This window comes from Ursus maritimus, unplaced genomic scaffold (assembly GCF_017311325.1).
Source record: "Ursus maritimus isolate PB19 unplaced genomic scaffold, ASM1731132v1 scaffold_22, whole genome shotgun sequence".
NCBI classification, from domain to species: domain Eukaryota; kingdom Metazoa; phylum Chordata; class Mammalia; order Carnivora; family Ursidae; genus Ursus; species Ursus maritimus.
The window spans coordinates 35,957,135-35,975,684 of record NW_024424675.1 but is presented as its reverse complement, the minus strand read 5'-3'; the positions used below and the strand labels follow the sequence as shown (position 1 = coordinate 35,975,684).

General features: G+C 46.9%; 1 protein-coding gene across 1 annotated transcript in view; it reads right to left on the bottom strand.

Annotated features, from left to right (window-relative positions):
* The window catches only part of ARFGEF2 (ADP ribosylation factor guanine nucleotide exchange factor 2), an 89,887-nt gene extending 85,285 nt beyond the window's left edge, over positions 1-4,602 (bottom strand). The window contains exon 1 of the mRNA XM_040638440.1: positions 4,381-4,602. Coding sequence (XP_040494374.1) covers positions 4,381-4,501 — 121 coding nt within the window. The 5' untranslated portion in view covers positions 4,502-4,602. The remainder of the gene's footprint in view (positions 1-4,380) is intronic.
* Between the last annotated feature and the right edge of the window lie 13,948 nt (positions 4,603-18,550).

Genomic DNA, 18,550 nt, shown 5'->3' with positions numbered 1-18,550 from the left:
GCTAACATCACCAGTGACCCCCATGCCTCTAAATCCCATATATTAAACAGAGTGGCAAATCTAAAACTGGATTTTATGATTTCTATGTCAGGACAGAGCTCTCCCCCACCTGGCTGTGCAGATGTGGGCAAGATGCTCTCTGAGCCTTGGTCGCCCTTTGCCTGTGGTTCCCAAAGACAGACACCAATTCCACATCACAACTCCAGAATTAATCAAAGGCAGTTTACTGCTGAAGAGATATGTCATAAATCAGAACACTTCATAACTCAAATGAAGCTTATGAGACATAAGCTCTTTACTCTCATTTCTTTCTTCCCATTAGTCCCTAAGTTAAAGTAAACCAAAGATATATGCAGCAAAAAGCTCCAGAAAAAAAGCTGTCATCTTTTTGACTAGAGGTTTTCAAATACACCCCAAAATTCAACTACAGAAAATACGGTCTCGCTACTTACCAAATGCTTTACTTAATGAAACTTCAAAACTTTGCTGCAGTGCAATTATTGTTTAAAGACTCCATCAAGTATTTTATATTCACTAACATTCATATGGAGAAGCAGTACAGCATGATAGTAATGGTTAAGATCTGAAGATCTGGCTCTGAAGCCAGATTGCCAGTGTTCCCTCCTGGATCCATGGCTTACTGGTTGAGTTATGCTGGCCAACTTCTCTGGGCCTCAATGAGGATAATAATAGTAAGAACTAAACTGCATGTAAAGCACATGGCATTGTGCCTGGAACATAGAAAAGCTCAGTACATGGTAGATAGCAATAGTTATTACATAACATGTGATTTTAAAAAGTGACTCAGTTGGTTGATAAATGGTGCATTGATAAGTGTAGTTTCATCATGGTAATTAATACATGTTCCATTCTGGTGAGGGATGCCGATAATGGGACAGGCTATGCATGTGTAGGGGCAGGCGGTACATGGAAATCTCTGTACCTTCTGTGCAACTTTGCTGTGAACCTAAAACTGCTCTAAAAAAAATTATTTTTTAAAAAAAATCACTCTATTTCATATGAAAGCCATAAATGTTTACCATTTTTATATTTTCTCGATAATGACTAAGAATGACACTTACTAATTATAGAGCACTCAGCCCTTGCTTAGCACTCTGTGCAGATTAAGTTATTAAGACAGTGCATCTCTTATCATATATACACGAAAAGAGCACCCTTAGAACAATTCAGTTATTAACATTTTCCAGATTTCCAGACAAATCTTTCCATACTCAATTTAAAAACCTTCAGATTATCTTGTCAAGTCTCCAAACTCCGTAGAGTTTAAGAGCAGTACTATCATTTAAAGAGGGATCATGAGAGAAAACGGCCCTGAAGACAGTTATGAAAGGGAGGTTTAAGAATGTACGTATGTGCCCCAATGGAAGCCCGAAAAGATTCAAGATTATTAATATACATCAAAGCTTCGTTAACAAGGTAAAGAGTGACAATATCCTTGGGGTGATGACTCCTCTTACAGGGTATTTTGTTATCTCCAGATACAGGTTGGAAGGACACAATCCCCTAACTGGGCAGTCCATATCCGTGCATTTGGCACTTAGTGCAGATAAACCACTGATATTACTTCAAACCTGTCCATCCCAATCATCACTGCTTTTACAAGGGACAAGCCCTGTCTTTCTTGAGCTTAGCAAGTTAACACTCCAATAAACATAGCCTCCTGGTCACGTAATTACATTCTTATTTATTGCATCTACAAACCAAATAGAGCAATAAGTCACTCCTGAATGAGGAACCAACGCAGGTTAAGGACATCAAGCTAGAGCGCTCAGTGTCTGTGGTTTGTCGCAGCTTAAACTAATAATACAAAACGACAGCAAGCCTTTATAGAGCACCTACTACATGCCAAGTTCTTCAGAAATGTCAACTAACTTCACCTTTATAATAACTCAATGAGGAAGGTATTAATACCTGTCCAAGATCACAAAGATAAGAAACGGAAGGCAAGCGATTTGAAACCAGGCAGTCTTGAGTCCAGAGAACACACTCCTAACCTCTCTACTGCGCAGTCCCTGTATCCCTGATCCCTTCCCCCAATACAACTGACGACGGAATACCATCACAGCTGTTTCCTGCAAGTGCTCTCTATCATCTAAGCATTTCAACTTTGAGTGGTCATTTACGGTTCCTCTTATCAAAATTCAGGATAATCTACACATGGTAATCTCTAAAATGCCAGCCACATTGCAACACTTCTTATACACAAGCTCATACATAGGCTTGTTTCAGCTATTCCGGGCACAAGAGATGCAGAATGAACTATCCCACCGTGTACTTTGCTATAGGTTTTCTATTGCTTATAAATAAAAGCAGTCATTTCTATTTAACAGCAACGACACAATCACTCTCTTAAAAAAGATGGCCAGTTTAACTAACACTGTGCATAGGTTCCCTTATAATAGTTCCTATTACCCAATTTGCTGACAATGATGAGCCACCATGTCCTTTGGCTACTCATTTAACAGATGGCCAAATTACTTCTTATATTAGCTATTTCTTACAACTCACTACTACACCATTGAATGTGCATTCCACAATTTGGGTTGGACAAATCTGAACTTCTGAACAAAGATATGATGCAAAAATATCTAATACGCTCTCAATGCTTTGACCCTTTATGACCCATAAGACAATTTTATGAGTAGGTTTCAACAATGAGATACACAATTTGGTGAAAATTTTACGTCAAGTCTTCTGAAGGAGGAATGAATACTTTTCTGCCAGATTACTATTTTTAAATTTCTGCAACAATACTCTTAAAGTAATACTGAGAGGACGGAATCCAGGCAGATTTCAAAATGGAGTTCTAAGTATTGGGCTTTTGCCTAACAAACTGCTTTGTAGTGCTTATCCTGCATTCCTGATAAAACAATATCCAACAGTTAGCCTTGGTTTTCTGAATAGAAAAGCTTTACAAATCTAAATCTCAGTAAATTCCTCCAACTGATCCTGGATTTCACAGGACTAACATCTGTTTCCAGATTACCTAAGCAACAACAATCTCTCCATCAATTGTTCTTGACCCTTGAGGGAATGAGGGAATATCAGACCCTTCTGAGAATTGGATGAAAGCCATGGACCTTCTTCCCCAGAAGTGCAGAGTTCACAAGGTCGTTCCTAGGCCCCAAGAAAAGAACGCCATCTTCTACCTTATAACAAATGTAACGAGAAAAGTGATGGCAACTTCAAACTCTCCGACAGAAAAATCAAATTTTCCATTTAGTCAATTTATTAGGAAAAAACAGGTCGTTTTAGATTCCAAACCAACATCGGGGTGGTGAATCAGCTTGAAGCTAGCCCTGGGCAAATGTATTGATCCTAACTGCCCAGAATTCTCCTCTCCCGAAACTCCACATGGTGGATACTTCTTGCCTTTCAGTACTCAGCTCAAATGTCACCTCCTCAGAAAGGATTACTTTCTTGACAACCTATCAAAAGCAGTCCTCAGGCCCTCTTTATCACATCTTGCTGTTTAACTTTCACAAAGTATTTATCAGTATTCAAAAATGTCTCATTTTCTTTCTTTCTTTCTCTTTTTTTTTTTTTTGCTTTTCCTTTTAGACTGTAAGCACCACAAGGGCAAATACCTTGCCTGTCTTGTTCCCCATCACAGCGCCTAGTAGACAGTGGGCATTTGATAAATATTTCAATGATTAAAACTAAAAGACAGCATGTTGATGTTAATTAACTACCAAGGTTTTAAGTAGCTATGAGGTAGGGTTCTCTCCCTCTCTCCATAATCTATAGGTCCATTCAATCAGCACCTACTATGTGCCAGGCACTACTGCGGATGCAGGAGATCCAGAAGTGAATAAAACAGACGAGTCTCTCTGCCCTCACAGACCCTCTATTTCAGTGAACTGCCCGCAATAAGCAGATCTCTTGCCCCTACCAAGGAAGTGTAGCATACGACAAAGTCATGGGAGAGCCCCAAATGAAAACATTTTCCAATCCGGGACTTCCAAAGCAAGCCTCAGGGGTTTCCCTAAACCAGTTGAGCAGCTCTTCCCACCTGCTCTGCTCACACGGGGGAACCCTAACTAGAAGAACGCAAGTAAAGAAAAAACTTGGGGCAAGGGCTACTCCCTCTGAGGGTGGTGAGAGGAGGAACCAGGAAACAGGACGGCAAGGAGTCGTGGCAAGAGCCCTGGGCTGGAAGGCTGGAGAGGTAGCACCAGGTTGTCACTAACTTGCTAGGTGACCTTGGGCCAGTCCCGAGGCATCAGTTTCCCCGGGGTATCATGAGGGGGCCGGGAAGGTGGGATTCGAGGTCGGGGGAGATGGAGGCCAGGAGGCCGGGCGGGGTAACGGCCGGCGTGGGGAGGCCGGCGCGGGGCCGGGCCGGAGCGGCTCACCCACCGAGCGCCACCTGGCAGGCCCTGCGCAGCTGGGAGTGCTGGGGCCGCTTCACCTCCTTGTCGGCTAGGATCTTCTCCAGGGCCCGGGACACGAACATGCTCTTGGTCTGGCTCTCCTGCATGGCCCCGGCCCGGCGGGGGCTGGCAGCCCCGCGGGCGGGCGGCGCGAGCAGGCGGGCGAGAGAGGCTGCGGGCCCGGCGTCCCGGCCACCACCGGCCGCGTCTGTCCGCGCCGCCCCGTCAGGAAGCGACGCCGCGGCCCCACGGCGCCGCCATGTTGGAGCGCGTCACGTGACCACGTGACTGGCGGGGCCGCTACGGCCGCCGCGCGTCCGTCGACCCCGTGACCTCCGGCGGGGCGGGACCTGTGGTTGGGGGCGGGGCGCGGTGGGCACTGAGGGGCGGGGCGAAAGAGGAAGGAAGGGAAAAAGGTGGGGGAGGCGAGGGGAGGTGGATGAAGGCAGGAGGGGACCGGCAGGACTGGAGAAAGGGGAGAAGGAAGACGGGTGGAGAAGGGGGTGATTGAAGGTGAAGGGGTGAGGGGAGAGGGGAGGTAGGAAGAGGAGAGTTCAGGAGAAGAGAAGAGGGGAAAGGAGGTGAGAAGGAGAGAAGATACAGGGAGGAGGGGGAATTGGGAGAAGGGAAGAAGAATGAACTGGAAGAGGAAGTGGTGTGGGAGCGAGGTGTAAGAGAACGGCTGGAAAACAAGGAGGGAGAAGGAGAGGGGAAAGGAAAGAAGGGGTGGAGGGAAAGGGGAGGTGAAGGGAAGGCCGAGAGAGAAGGGGTATTCATGGACGCTCTCCAAACACAGGATCACGCCGCGCGTGTTGGCGAGGTGCGCACCTTCCGCCCCACTTTCCCATCGCTGCGGTGGAGCCCACGCCCGGCTGTCCAGTTCAGTGAACTGTGTGTCTCGTGCCGCCTCCGTGCACCTCCTTTTGGAGTGTGTCCGTCCACGTTCATAAATCTGTGGTTCTCCTCGGTGCTGTGCGCGGGGCAGGGGTGTTTGGGGTGTCTGACAGGAAGAAACGGAGATCACCAGTGTCACACAGCCTACAAGTGAGCGTAAGAAGGCAAAAGTCTGGCCACGGGGCCCCTTGCCTTCTATCGCACCGCCAGTGATGTCACAACACCATTAGTGATGCCCCTTGGAGCCCTTCCAGGGAGCCTGAATCCTTCTCCCACCCCCCAGGGAGCCGTGATGCTGGGCAGGGCTGCTGCAAGGATAGTGTCTTTCTTGGAAACCCCAGAAGCTTCCCGGGCAGGCATGTTCAAATACTCTGGTCTCAGCTCAAACATCTCAGGAGGCCCTCCCTGACCTCCTGTTGTACAAGAGCCCCCCTCCCCCCCCCACGTTTCTCACAACGCTTTTTGGCCTTTTGCACTTGTTGACTTACATGTTGTCAGACTAGGGTGTAGGCCACAAAGGGGCAGCGGTCTCCCCAGCACCTGGTCCAGAGCCAGGTAGAATGTTTCAGGGCCATAAATTCCATTGCTGTAATGCTACTTTGCAGCTCTTCTCATCAGGAAGTGAAGTTTGCTTCTCCACCCCCTTGGACTCGTTTTGTGACTTGCCTTGACTAATGGAATGTGGTGAAAGTGAGCCTGTGCGTCCTGAGGCCTCAGATGCTCAGAAGCATACTGAAAAGGGAGCACATGAGAGAGAGGCCCAGTCGTCTCAGAGCTCCCAGTGGAGCCCAGCCCCCAGCCAACTCACCAGCTGATTACAGCAGCTTGAATACCCCTCGTGGGGCAGCAGAACTGCCCAGCCAACCCGCAGAATAGCAGAAAGCAACACGTTATTGCTAGGTTAACCCACTCTATTTGGGGGTTGTTTGTTACCCAGCCATGCATCCCTGAGACACCTCTCAATCCTTATGTGTTGAATGAATGAGTAAATGAGTGGACGTGTGAAACTCTCAAAAAATGCCGTACAATCCACAGAATAGTGTGTTTTGTGCCATCACTTCCCTGCTGAAAAACCCACACTCTCAATTGCCCTTGGAATTGACTCTAAGTATCTCACCATGCCTGACTTCTCTGCCCTCATCTCTCTCCCACTGCTCTGGAGTCCTTTTTGTTCCCATTTAGGGCTTGGCTTATGCGCCTCCCATCAGTGCTTCTCAATGAAGCCAGTACCAACCCTAGGGACATTTTGAAATTTTATTGTCATGAGAGGAGAGTGGGACTGCTTGACAACATCCCACAGAGAGCTGGACAATTCTAGGTAGTCTCATGTAGCTGGAGTAGACATTCTTGGAGGTGAAAAACCTATTAATTGTCATCTGAACCTAGAACGTACATCTGCTTGACACGTAAACACAAAACATTTTTCATAGTCTTAATATAAATCTAATTTTCCGGGAACGCGACTACTACTGTAATTCAAGAGAAAACTGCATTTTGTCTGGAACTTTACCAAATGTTGTTCTCTGTTTCAAAACTACATTACTACCCGACACAGGGCTCGATCCCAGGACCCTGGGATCATGACCTGAACTGAAGGCAAACACTTAACCGACTGAGCCACTCAGGTGTCCCCAGGATTTAATAATTTCATCAGCAAGTAATTTGTGGGTGACTTCTGTATTTCTGTGATAGGCACAATAATGGTCCCCAAAGATAGCCACATCTCAATCTCCTGAACTTGTGAAACTTATGGAGCAAAGTGGACTTTGTTTCTGGTTTTTTTTTTTTTTTTTAAGATTTTATTTATTTATTTGAGAGAGAGAGCACGAGCAGGGGAGAGGTAGAGGGAGAAGCAGATTCCCTGCTGAGCAAGGAGCTTGACATGGGGCACCATCCGAAGGATCCTGGGATCATGACCTGAGCCAAAGGAAGACACCCAATTGACTGAGTCACCAAGGTGCCCCTGTTTTGTTTTCGTTTTTTAATAATCTCTATGCCCAGCATGGGGCTTGACCTCACAACCCCGAGATCAAGAGTCACATGCTCTACCGACTGAGCCAGCCAGGTCCCCCACAAAAGGGACTTTGAAGGTGTGATTAAGTTAAGGGTTTTAGATGGGAAAATGATCCTGAGTTACCTGGCTGGCTTAATACAATCATAAGGGTCCTTATAAGAGGGACACAGAAGGGCCAAAGTCAGAAGAAGTTGAGATGTTGGAAGCAGAGGTGGCAGTGAAGTGGGGCCACAAGCCAAGGAACACAGGCAGCCTCTAGAAGCTGGAAAAGGTGGAGAAATGGGATCTCTCTTGGTGCCGTCAAAAGGAACACCACCCTGCTGGGGTGCCTGGGTAGCTCAGTCGATTAAAGCGGCTAAGCATCTGCCTTCAGCTCAGGTCATGATTCCAGGGTCCTGGGATCAAGCCCTGCATCCCCTGCTCAGCAGGGAGCCTGCTTCCCCCTTTCCCACTCCCCCTGCTTGTACACACACACTCTCTCTCTTTCTGTCAAATAAATACATAAAATCTTAAAAAAAAAAAAAAAAGGAACACCACCCTGTTGATCCATTGTACACCCTGGCCTCCCAAACTGAGAGAATAAATTGGTGTTGTGTTAAGCCGCTAAATTTGTGGTCATTTGTCACAGAAGTTAAATTTGAATTTCAGATAAACAATGAGTACTTTTTTTGACTTTAAGTATGTCCCATGGAATAACTGGGAGATTGTTATATTTTTTTTAAAAAATCACTGTTTACCTGAAATTAAAATAGAACTGGAGGGAAAAAAATATATATGTAACTGGAGAGGTACCTGGCTGGCTCATTTGGAAGAGCATGCAACTCTTGATCTTGGGGTCATGAGTTCAAGCCCCACGATGGATGTAGAGATGACATAAAAAAAATAAAATAAATTGGGGTGCCTGGATGGCTCAGTTGGCTAAGCGTCTGCTTTCGGCTCAGGTCACGATCTCAGGGTCCTGGGATCGAGTCTCACGTCAGGCTCCCTGCTCAACGGGGAGTCTGCTTCTCCCTCTCCCTCTGTGCCCTCTCTTTCTCTCTCTCTCTCACTCTCTTTCTCAAATAAATAAAATCTTAAAAAAAAATAAAATAAATAAAGTAAAATAAAACTGGATATATTGTGTTTTATCTAACAGTCCCCTCCCAGTCTCACTTTGCCAGCGGCCATATTGGACCCACGAGGCAGTCTGAAATAGAAGTTTTTCTCAGCAGAGCAACAAGAGAGAAGGCACCTGGGTCCCTGACATTCTGGAGAGCCATGCCTGCTCTGGGGTGCTGACCTATTGGCTTTTACACGAGATAGGCACAAGCACCTTTGATTTTTGGTTCCCTGTCTCTAGCCGCAGAACCCAGTCCTAACCAATAAAACTGGCAACCAGCAGCGTCTCTTCTGACTCCTGCTTTCCTCTGAGTAATGTCTCAACTTGGTAGCATGAACCAGTCACCTAAGGCCCTTGTGGCTATGCCTACAGCTGGCCTTTCCAGCTGCCAGTCTGGTTCCTTCCCGCTATACACAGACTCTTTATACGCCTTCCCGTCCCGGATGGCCTGTCCCTGCCCCCACAGAGCTTCTGTGTGTCACTGTTCTCTTTGAAATGTTTATTTTCTGTGTTTACTTTAAGGCAATACTCAAACGCAGCCTGCCCGATTCCTGCAGCAAGGCTGGGGAGGGTGCTTGAGGCAGAAGCCCTGTTTGGTGGGGGCCTTAAATTTAGGGAAAGTCTCAAAGGTAGACTTGTAAGATTCTCTCCAAAGGCAGTTATGTATGTAGCAATTGTATTCTGTTTGTGTACATGTGTCTAGTTGCACTAAAAAAAATGTTAACTTGTTCGGTGTAAATATTTAAGACACCACGGCTGTGGGGTTTTGCTGTTTATTTGTTTGCCTCTGGATCATGGTTTGGACTCCCTGAGAAGAGGACCCTGAGACAAGGATTCGAGTGTGTTTAGGAGGTGATCCCAGGACACAGCAGCAGGGGCGTGGGGAGGGAGACAATACAGGTGTGATTTCCAGTCACCACCAAGGGTGATCTGGGGCTCCATCCCCCTGGAGAATCTGGGAGCCAGTATAGATGGGCCTTGGATCCCAGAGAAGAGATCAGAAAGCTGGGGCATTCGTTCCTCTAGTTCCCATCCATTATTGCCTAAGGGCTGCTTCTCGGGCTTGGATTCTGACACTGTGTCCTGCACCCAGGCTGACCAAGCCCCACGGCCCATGGCAAGCAGCCTCGTCCAGCTAGGACAGGGGAGTGCCCAAGGCAGATGGCTGTTTGGGTACTTTTTTGTTTTTAAATATGCCAGACCCTTGGCCTGAGTGCTCTCCTGGGTCACAGAGGTGTGCTCGGCCGAGCACAGGGCAGACCGGAAGTGTCAGTGGGTTGATACCCTGGGGAGAGCCACCTAATGACGAACAGAGAGGTCTGCGGCATGTTCTATCGTTTCCCAGAGGTCCTCAGTGCTCGTTGGCCAGATAGCACACCCCATCGAGGCTTCCTTTCCCTCCGTGTCTCACTTCCCCACTTGCCTGCTGGTTCCTCCCAAATATACCATGGGCACCCAAATCCTCACTTCAGAAGGTGCTTCTGGGGAACTCAACTGTGGGATACAGAATGATAGCTGCCCAAGGGTACCCACGTCCTAATCCCCAGGACCTGTGAAAACGTGACCTTATGTGGCAGTGGGATGAAATTAAGGATCTTGACATGGGAAGATTATTCTGGATTATCTGGGTAGGCTAACATTAATCACAAGAGTCCTTATAGGGGCGCTTGGGTGGCTCAGTTGGTTAAGTGTCTGACTCTTTGTTTCTTCGGCTCAGGTCATGATCTTGGGTGGTGAGATTGAGCCCAGCAACCACCTCTGTGCTCAGCAGGGAGTCTGCTTGAGATTCTCTCTCAATAAAATAAAATAAAATAAAATAAAATAGAATAAAATAAAATATAAAACCCTTATAAATGAAAGAGGCAGAGGCAGAGAAGGGAGAGGGGACAGAAGCAGAGGTCAAAGGAATGTTATTGCTGGCTTTGAAGATGGAAGGCAGGCTGCCTCTAGAATTTAGAATAGGCAGGAAAACATTCTCCCCTAGAACTTCTAGAAGGGAACACTGTCTTGCAGCACCTTGAATTTAACTCAGGGAGACGTATTTCAGACTTCTGACTTCCAGAACTGTCGGGTAATAAATTTGTGGTATCTTACACCATTAAGTTTGTGGCAATTTGTTACAATTTACCCCAAAACTTCGTAGCTTAAGACAACAATTTATTATTTCTCACAATTCTGTGCTTGCCCAGGATCAGCTGGGAGGTTCTTCTGTTGTGTGTGCTGTTGGCTAGATCTGCAGTGAGCAGGGCTCACACATGGCCGGGACATCCAGAATGGTTTGCTCACACATCTGGCACCTTGGGGAGGACAGCTGAGGTGCTGGGACAGCTGGGGCAACTGGCCTCTCTCCTTGTAGACTCAGGGTCTGTCCCTATGTGACCTCACCACATGGTCCCTGTCGGCAGGGTAGCCAGACTTCTCGTGCAGTGGCTCAGGGCTCCCCAAAGTGCAAAACCCGAAGCTACCAGACCTTCTTAAGGCTGAGTCTTGGAAAGGCACAGCATCCTTTCCACCTCATTCTATGGGTTAAATCAAGGCAGGAGATCAGACCCAAATGGATGTTCAAGGAGCTACACGGGCCGTGTGAATACTGAGAAGCTGGCTGATGGCAGGCATTTGTGACAACAGCTGCCACACTGCTCTTTCCCCAATTACCCGAGGGTCTCCTGGGACTGATCATAGTGAAGAAATCCCACCCACTGGGTCTCAAAAGAAGTATGGTGCACTGGTGAGGAGTGCGGACTCCAGACATACATGGTCTGGGTTCGAATCCTGCCTTTGCCTGCTTGCTGGCTGGGTCACCCTGGGCCAGTTACTCACCCCCTCCCAGCTCAGTTCCTTCATCAATGCCTTCTTCGTGCAGTGCTTGGCTCCTGGAGTTTCTTGTGAGGAGAAAATGAGTTAATGTGTATCCAGCCCCTAACACACGACATGGCTGGCACATAGCAGGTGTTCTGTGTTTGTTCTTATACAGAGGGCCAGTTTTTTACTTTATCTGTGTATAGCTGTTGGGCAGAGCCCTGTCTAGAGTTCGGGAGGGGATACAAAGAGGAAAAAGCAGGGTCTCTAGAATCGTATGCTCTATTGTTATTGGGGGGTGGAAACTAAGACACAGTCAAGGGTGAAACGACACAAGAAATGACGTATCACATAGGCAAATAGCTACAGAAAGAGAATCAGTGGTTTTCAGGCACTACGGGGGAGGAGGGATGGGAGTGACTGCTCACAGGAGTTTCTTTTGCAGGTGATGAACATGTTCTAAAATTAGATTGTGGTAATGGTTGCACAACTCTGAGTATACCAGAAAGCCCTGAATCGTACACCTTTAAAGGGATACATTGTATGATATGTGAAGTCCATCTCAACAAAGCTGTTTAAGATGAAGAAAATACAGTGGACAAATCCACAATGCAGAAATCTGAGAGCTAAGAGCGGCTAACTCATCCGCTTCTTCCTATCGGCCAGGACTGTTCTATGCGCTTGACTTCAGTGAACTCATCTAATCCTCACAACTACCCCAGGAGATAGGTATAAATATTACCCCCTTTTACAGAAGAGATAACTGAGGCTCTTTGAGGCTTCTTCTTTTTTTTTTTTTTTAAGATTTTATTTATTTATTCGACAGAGATAGAGACGGCCAGCGGCCAGCGAGAGAGGGAACACAAGCAGGGGGAGTGGGAGAGGAAGAAGCAGGCTCATAGCAGAGGAGCCTGATGTGGGGCTCGATCCCATAACGCCGGGATCACGCCCTGAGCCAAAGGCAGACGCTTAACCGCTGTGCCACCCAGGCGCCCCTCTTTGAGGCTTCTTGTCCAAGGTCACACCGTTTAGGAGAGCCACAGAGGAGGGCAGGAGCTGGATACGGGTGGTGCTTTGGCCTGACTTGGGTAGAGAGGAGAGGGGCAGACATTTCCTTGTTCCATCACCTTACGGTTCTTGCGTTCTGTTCGAGGCCCTGGGGACACTGCAGTGAACAAAAGCTCAAGTCCTCACCTTTATTGAGCTTAATTTCTAGTATGGGGAGACATGATAAACACGTAAACTAATGTGGGGGCTGGTTAAAGCCTTATTTGTGTACTTTAAATTTTTACCAGGAATTTGTTGTGGCGGTAGTGTTTAAATATGTCCACAAGTTCTTTGACAGTCCGCCTTGAAACTCAGCGGGCTTTTGAGACTGTATCAACTCATGAACTATGGCTGATGTGGCACCATGTGGCTTCTGAGGCTCGGTCATGAAAAGGTGATCTAGGGGCGCCTGGGTGGCTCAGCTGGTCATGTGTCTACCTTTGGCTCAGGTCAGGATCTCAGGGTCCTGGGATCGAATCCTGCATCAGGCTCCCTGCTCAGTGAGGAGTCTGCTTGTCTCCCTCTCCCTCTGCTGCTGCTCCCACTGCTTGTGCTCTCTGGCTCGCATGTGCGCTCTCTCTCAAATAAATAAATAAATAAATAAAATATTTAAAAACAAATAAATAGGGCGCCTGGATGGCTCAGTTGGTTAAGCATCTGCCTTCGGCTCAGGTCATGATCCCAGGGTCCTGGGATCCAGCCCCATATCGGACTCCCTGCTTAGGGGGAGTCTGCTTCTCTCTCTCCCTCTGCCTCTCCCCCCAGCTTGTGCTCTCTCTCTCTCTCTGAAATAAGTAAATAAAATCTTAAAAAAACATAAAGATGATTTAGTTTCCACCCTGTTCATGGGAACACTTGTGCCTGAACCCTGAAGTCACCGTGTAACCAGGCACACCTGCCTGAGCCGGTCACCCTGTGAGGAAGCCCAGAATCGCCCACGCAGAGCCCCCACGCAAAGAGCGGGATTCCGGGCCACCCCCTACAAAGAAAGAGAAGGATGTTATAAACCCCAACTCCAAGACTGCACCTTCCAGTGGGTATTCCTCATAAGCAACGCCAGCCTCTCTGAAACTGCTTGGTATATCCACTCGTCTTTCCATAGAAGGGGAAGGACGACCCTCCACCCCACGTGCATCCTCAACCTCGATGCAATTTGTGTCTCAGCCACTGGAGGGCGACAATGTTCAAGGAGTTCAGATGGACTCCCCACCTGGTCCTGTTTTACTCCTCTCTGAAAAAGAGGTGGGGAAAAGTTTTGGCCTCCTCATTTTGCCTTAGACTCATTCTCATGAGCTGCCTTGGCACCAGGAGGAAGTCTGATAGCTATGTCACGTGTGAGTCTGGCACTGGCTTATGGGATCCCTCACCACAGTGTTCCATGAGCCCACCTCTCAAAGCACAGGGACTTTCCCGTCTGTATTTTCATTGCCAGCCTTAGGGGAAATCTGATACACTGATACTTCTACCCTATGACCTCCCCCCCAATCTATGACCTTCTCTATTGTCGCCTTTCCTCATTTCTGTGCTTCCAGCAGTGGGGGCTTACGCCTTCCTCTGTGGGACAGGAAAGCAAAGAGGACAGTTGTTTCTTATCTTGAGTTCACCTACAGCTGCTCCCCACAACTCCTTCCCTGAAGTTCTCCAAAGGGATATAGGAGCTTGGTGGGGAGGTGGGTTCTCAGAGCCTCACAGACCCTAGCCCTGTGGTCTCTGCTGCCCCAGGTACATCCTTTTGTTCCTTCATGATGGTGCTCGGACCCCATAAGTCTCCTGACCTTCTGAGGGCCGCTGCTTCCCTCCCGAGCAGCTCAGGGGGCAGGCGCTAAAGGGTTAATTTCCAAGATGGCGTCTGCCAGAGGGGATGGTTCTCAGGGCCTCCGGGGGCGCAGGAGGAGAGGGGACCAAACCCACCCACTCTTCTTGTTAATGCCCCAACTGGAAGAGATTATTTGACAATAGAACTTCTGTTCCTAAAGGTACTGAGACTCTAGGAATTGCAAACTCTCTCTGGTCTGGTAAAAATGATCCCCCAGGCTTGGGCGTGTGGAATTTACCTTGGCTTGCTCAGGTCTCTGGCCCTCACCTGGTCTTCCCAATTTCTGTTTCTGAGTTCTCTTGTTGTTTGTGCCTCAATTAAAGCCATTATCCTGTTTCCACACACACACACACACCCCACCAAAAGATTTTATTTATTTATTTGAGAGAGAGAGAGAAAACAGGAGCAGAGGGGAGGGGCAGAGGGAGAGGGAGAAGCAGGCTCCCCACCTAGCAGGGAGGGGAGGGGCAGAGGGAGAGGGAGAAGCAAGCTCCCCACCTAGCAGGGAGCCCCAACGTGGGGCTCGATCCCAAGACCCTGGGATCATGACAAGGACTGAAGGCAGACACTTAACTGACTGAGCCACCCAGGTGCCCGCATTACACTGGTTTTTGTTCTTCTCGGAGCCTGAAGGTCCTCAGAGTCAGAACCTCTTTTTGCACATCTCAGAATTCCCCAGAGTTGGGGTAACCAACATCCCCCTGCTTCACACACACACACACACACACAAACACACACGCAGCCTGGCTAGACTGTGAGGAGGTGTGTTGTATTATTATTATTATTTAAACCCGTTCATGGTACTTTGTGGAAAATAACAGTGTTGTGAAATTTGCATAACTTTAAACAACTGCTGTTTATTCTGATATTTTCATCTCTTTGCCTTGTTGGGGGTAGTGGTGGTGGTGGCAATTCACACGTTCTTTCTTTGTGAAGTAATGATGAAAATATTTCTTTGATCTGTAAGTAAATCATCTTATGTAGGTTGCCCAATCATTTGTTTTGTTTTGGGGAATTTTTACCGGCCTTGAGAAGTCCAAAAGCCTGGGAACTATTGTCCGACCACAGCTGGCAGAGTCTCCAGAGCAGAGAACATCCAATTCCCATGTGACACGGCAACGCCACTCTGCAGTGTATATGCAAGAGGTCTGAAAACAAGGTCCACGGAATATTGTACGGGAACGCTCAGGGCAGCACTATTCACAACAGCCAAACAGTGAAACGACCCAAGTGTCCATCGATGGACGAAGGATAAACAAGATGTGGTGTCTCCATACAACGGAGTATGATTTGGCCATAAAAAGAAACGAAGTATTGTGTTGACGCACACTGCCATGGGGATGAACTTGGAAAATGTCACACTCGGTAAAAGACGCCGCATGTGAAAGGACGAAGGTTGTATGATTCAACTTCTATGAAATACCTAGAAGGTGCAATAAGTTAGAAGTTCCCACGGGTTTGGGGGAGAGGGCAATGGGCAGTGATTGTTCAATGGGTACAGAGTTTCTGTTCGGAGTGACGAAAAATTTGGACACAGTGTTAATGGTGGTACAAGTTTGTGAATGTAATTGATGTCACTCAACTGTGCCCTTAAAAATGACAAATATTAGGGGCGCCCGGGTGGCTCAGTTGGTTAAGCCACTGACTTCCGCTCCGGTCATGATCCCGGTTCCTGGGATTGAGCCCTGCATGGGGCTCCCTGCTCAGCGGGAAGTCTGCTTCTCCCTCTGCCTCTGCACCAACCTCCCCCACCTGGGCTTGCTTGCTCTCAAATACATAAATAAGATATTTTTTTTTAAATGACAAATTTTATATTACATGTATTTTACCACAATAAAAAAAATGAAAAAGATGCATCAACAATCAAAATGTCTACCAGCTAGTGAGTGGTTAAAAAAATGTGGTCTGAGGGGCGCCTGGGTGGCACAGCGGTTAAGCATCTGCCTTCGGCTCAGGGCGTGATCCCGGCATTGTGGGATGGAGCCCCACATCAGGCTCCTCCGCTGTGAGCCTGCTTCTTCCTCCCCTACTCCCCCTGCTTGTGTTCCCTCTCTCGCTGGCTGTCTCTATCTCTGTCAAATAAATAAATAAAATCTTTAAAAAAAAAAAATGTGGTCTGGGGCGCCTGGGTGGCACAGCGGTTAGGCGTCTGCCTTCGGCTCAGGGCGTGATCCTGGCGTTACGGATCGAGCCCCACATCAGGCTCTTCTGCTATGAGCCTGCTTCTTCCTCTCGCACTCCCCCTGCTTGTGTTCCCTCTCTCGCTGGCTGTCTCTATCTCTGCTCGAATAAATAAATAAAATCTTAAAAAAAAAAAATGTGGTCTACACATACACATAGAACAGTATCAGCAGTGAAAAGGAACAAAATACTGATCATTGACAGCTTGAAGACTACAATTCCGTTTATATGAGTGTCCAGAAAAGGCGGATGTGTAGACAGAGAAAGGAGATTAGAGTTGCCTGGGGCTGGGGTGGGGGATGGGGAGTGACTGCAAATGGGCTTGAGGGATCTTCTCTTTGTTCTAGAATTGTGGTAATGGCTGCACAACTCTATTCGTTTCACAAACATCAACGAGTTGTAGAGTTAACACAAGGGGATTTCATGGTATGTAAACTACATTTCAATAAAGCTGTTTTTAAAAAAGAAGGAAATGACCAGTGTCAGTGAGGAGGTGGAGAAATTGGAACCCTCGTGCCTTGTTGGTGGGAATGTAAAATGGTGCAGCTGTTAGGAATCCAGTATGGTGGTTCCTCAAAAAAATTAAACATAGAACGACCATATGATCCAGCAGTTCCACCTTTGGGTATCTACCCACAAGAACCGAAAGCAGGGACTTGAACGGACATTTGTGCACCCATGTTCATAGCAACATTATTATTATTTTAAAATATTTTATTTATTTATTCGAGAGAGAGAGCGAGCACGTGATCAGGGGGAGGGGCAGAGGGAGAGGGAGAAGCAGACTCCCTGCTGAGCAGGGAACCCCACACGGGGCTCGATCTCAGGACCCTGAGATCATGACCCGAGCCAAAGGCAGAGGCTTAACAGACTGAGCCACCCAGGTGCCCCTATAGCAGCATTATTCACAATGGCCAAAAGGTGAAAGCAACCCAAGTGTCCTTGACAGATGAATGGATAAACAGTGTAGTATATACGTACAGTAGAATGTTATTCAGGCTTCAAAAGGAAGGGAATTCGGACGCAGGCTGCAGCCTGGATGAACCTTGAAAGAGGTGATGTTGAGTGAAACAACTCAGATAGAAGAGGACACGTACTGTCCGATTGCACTTCTAGGAAGTCTGTACGGTAGTCAGACCTATAGAGACAGAAAGTGGATTCCTGGGTGCGACGGGCTGGGAGGGGGTCAGTGTTTCCTGGGGGACGGTTTTCAGTCTGCAAAGATGAATACGTTCTACAGCTGAATGGTGGTGACGGGGGCACAACAGAGCGAATGCACTTACTGCCACAGAGCTGGACTCCAAAAAACGGCTAAAATGGTAGATTTTATGTTCGGTGCATTTTACCACAATTAAAAATAGAAAAGTAGGGAATAAGCAACTGTGTCACATGCTGCTGAGTGGTCCAAGTTATGGACAGAGACATCACAAGGATAGGAAACTACAGACTAATAGCCTTATAATATAGATGCAAATATTCTCAACAAAATACTAACAAACTGAATCTAGGAACATATGAAAAGGATTACACACCAGAAATGTATCCCAGGAATGCGAAGTTGACGTAACATTCAAAAATCAATTAATACGATGAACCATATCAACAGACTGACAGATAAAAACCACATGATCATCCCACAGGTACAGAAAGAGCATTTGACAATATCCAACAGCCTTTTATGATAAAAACAAAACAAAACACTAAATGAACTATGAGCAGAAGGGACTTCCTCAACCCAATAAAGAACATCTGCCGAAATCCCATAGCTAAAATTCTCCTTAATGATGAAAGAATGGATGCTTTCTACCTGAGATCAGGAATGAGACAAGACTGCTCCCACCACGTCTAGTAAAGACCGTACTGGACAGTCTAACTGAGTCAGTCAGGTAAGAAAAAGAAATAAGAGGCGTCCAGATTGGAAAGGAAGAAGTAAGACCATTCTACTTGCAAATGACACCACCTTGTGTGTTATGAATGGTAAGGCATTCATTTAAAAAACAGTGAGAACTAATAAAGCAATTCAGCAAATTCACAGGATATGATTGATGTAAAAATTAATTAAATCTCTATAAAATACCAAGAAAAACTTTGCAAATGAAATTAAGTAAAAATTCCACTTACGTTAGCATCAAAGAGAATAAAGCATTTAGGAATAAATTCGGAGAGGAATTACAAAACTTGTACTCTGAAAGCTATAAAACCTTGTTGAAAGAAATCAGGGGAGACCTAAGCAAGTGGAGAGAGATCCCATTTTCGTGGACTGGAAGACTTAATATCGCTATGGTGGCAGTATTCTCTAAATTGAT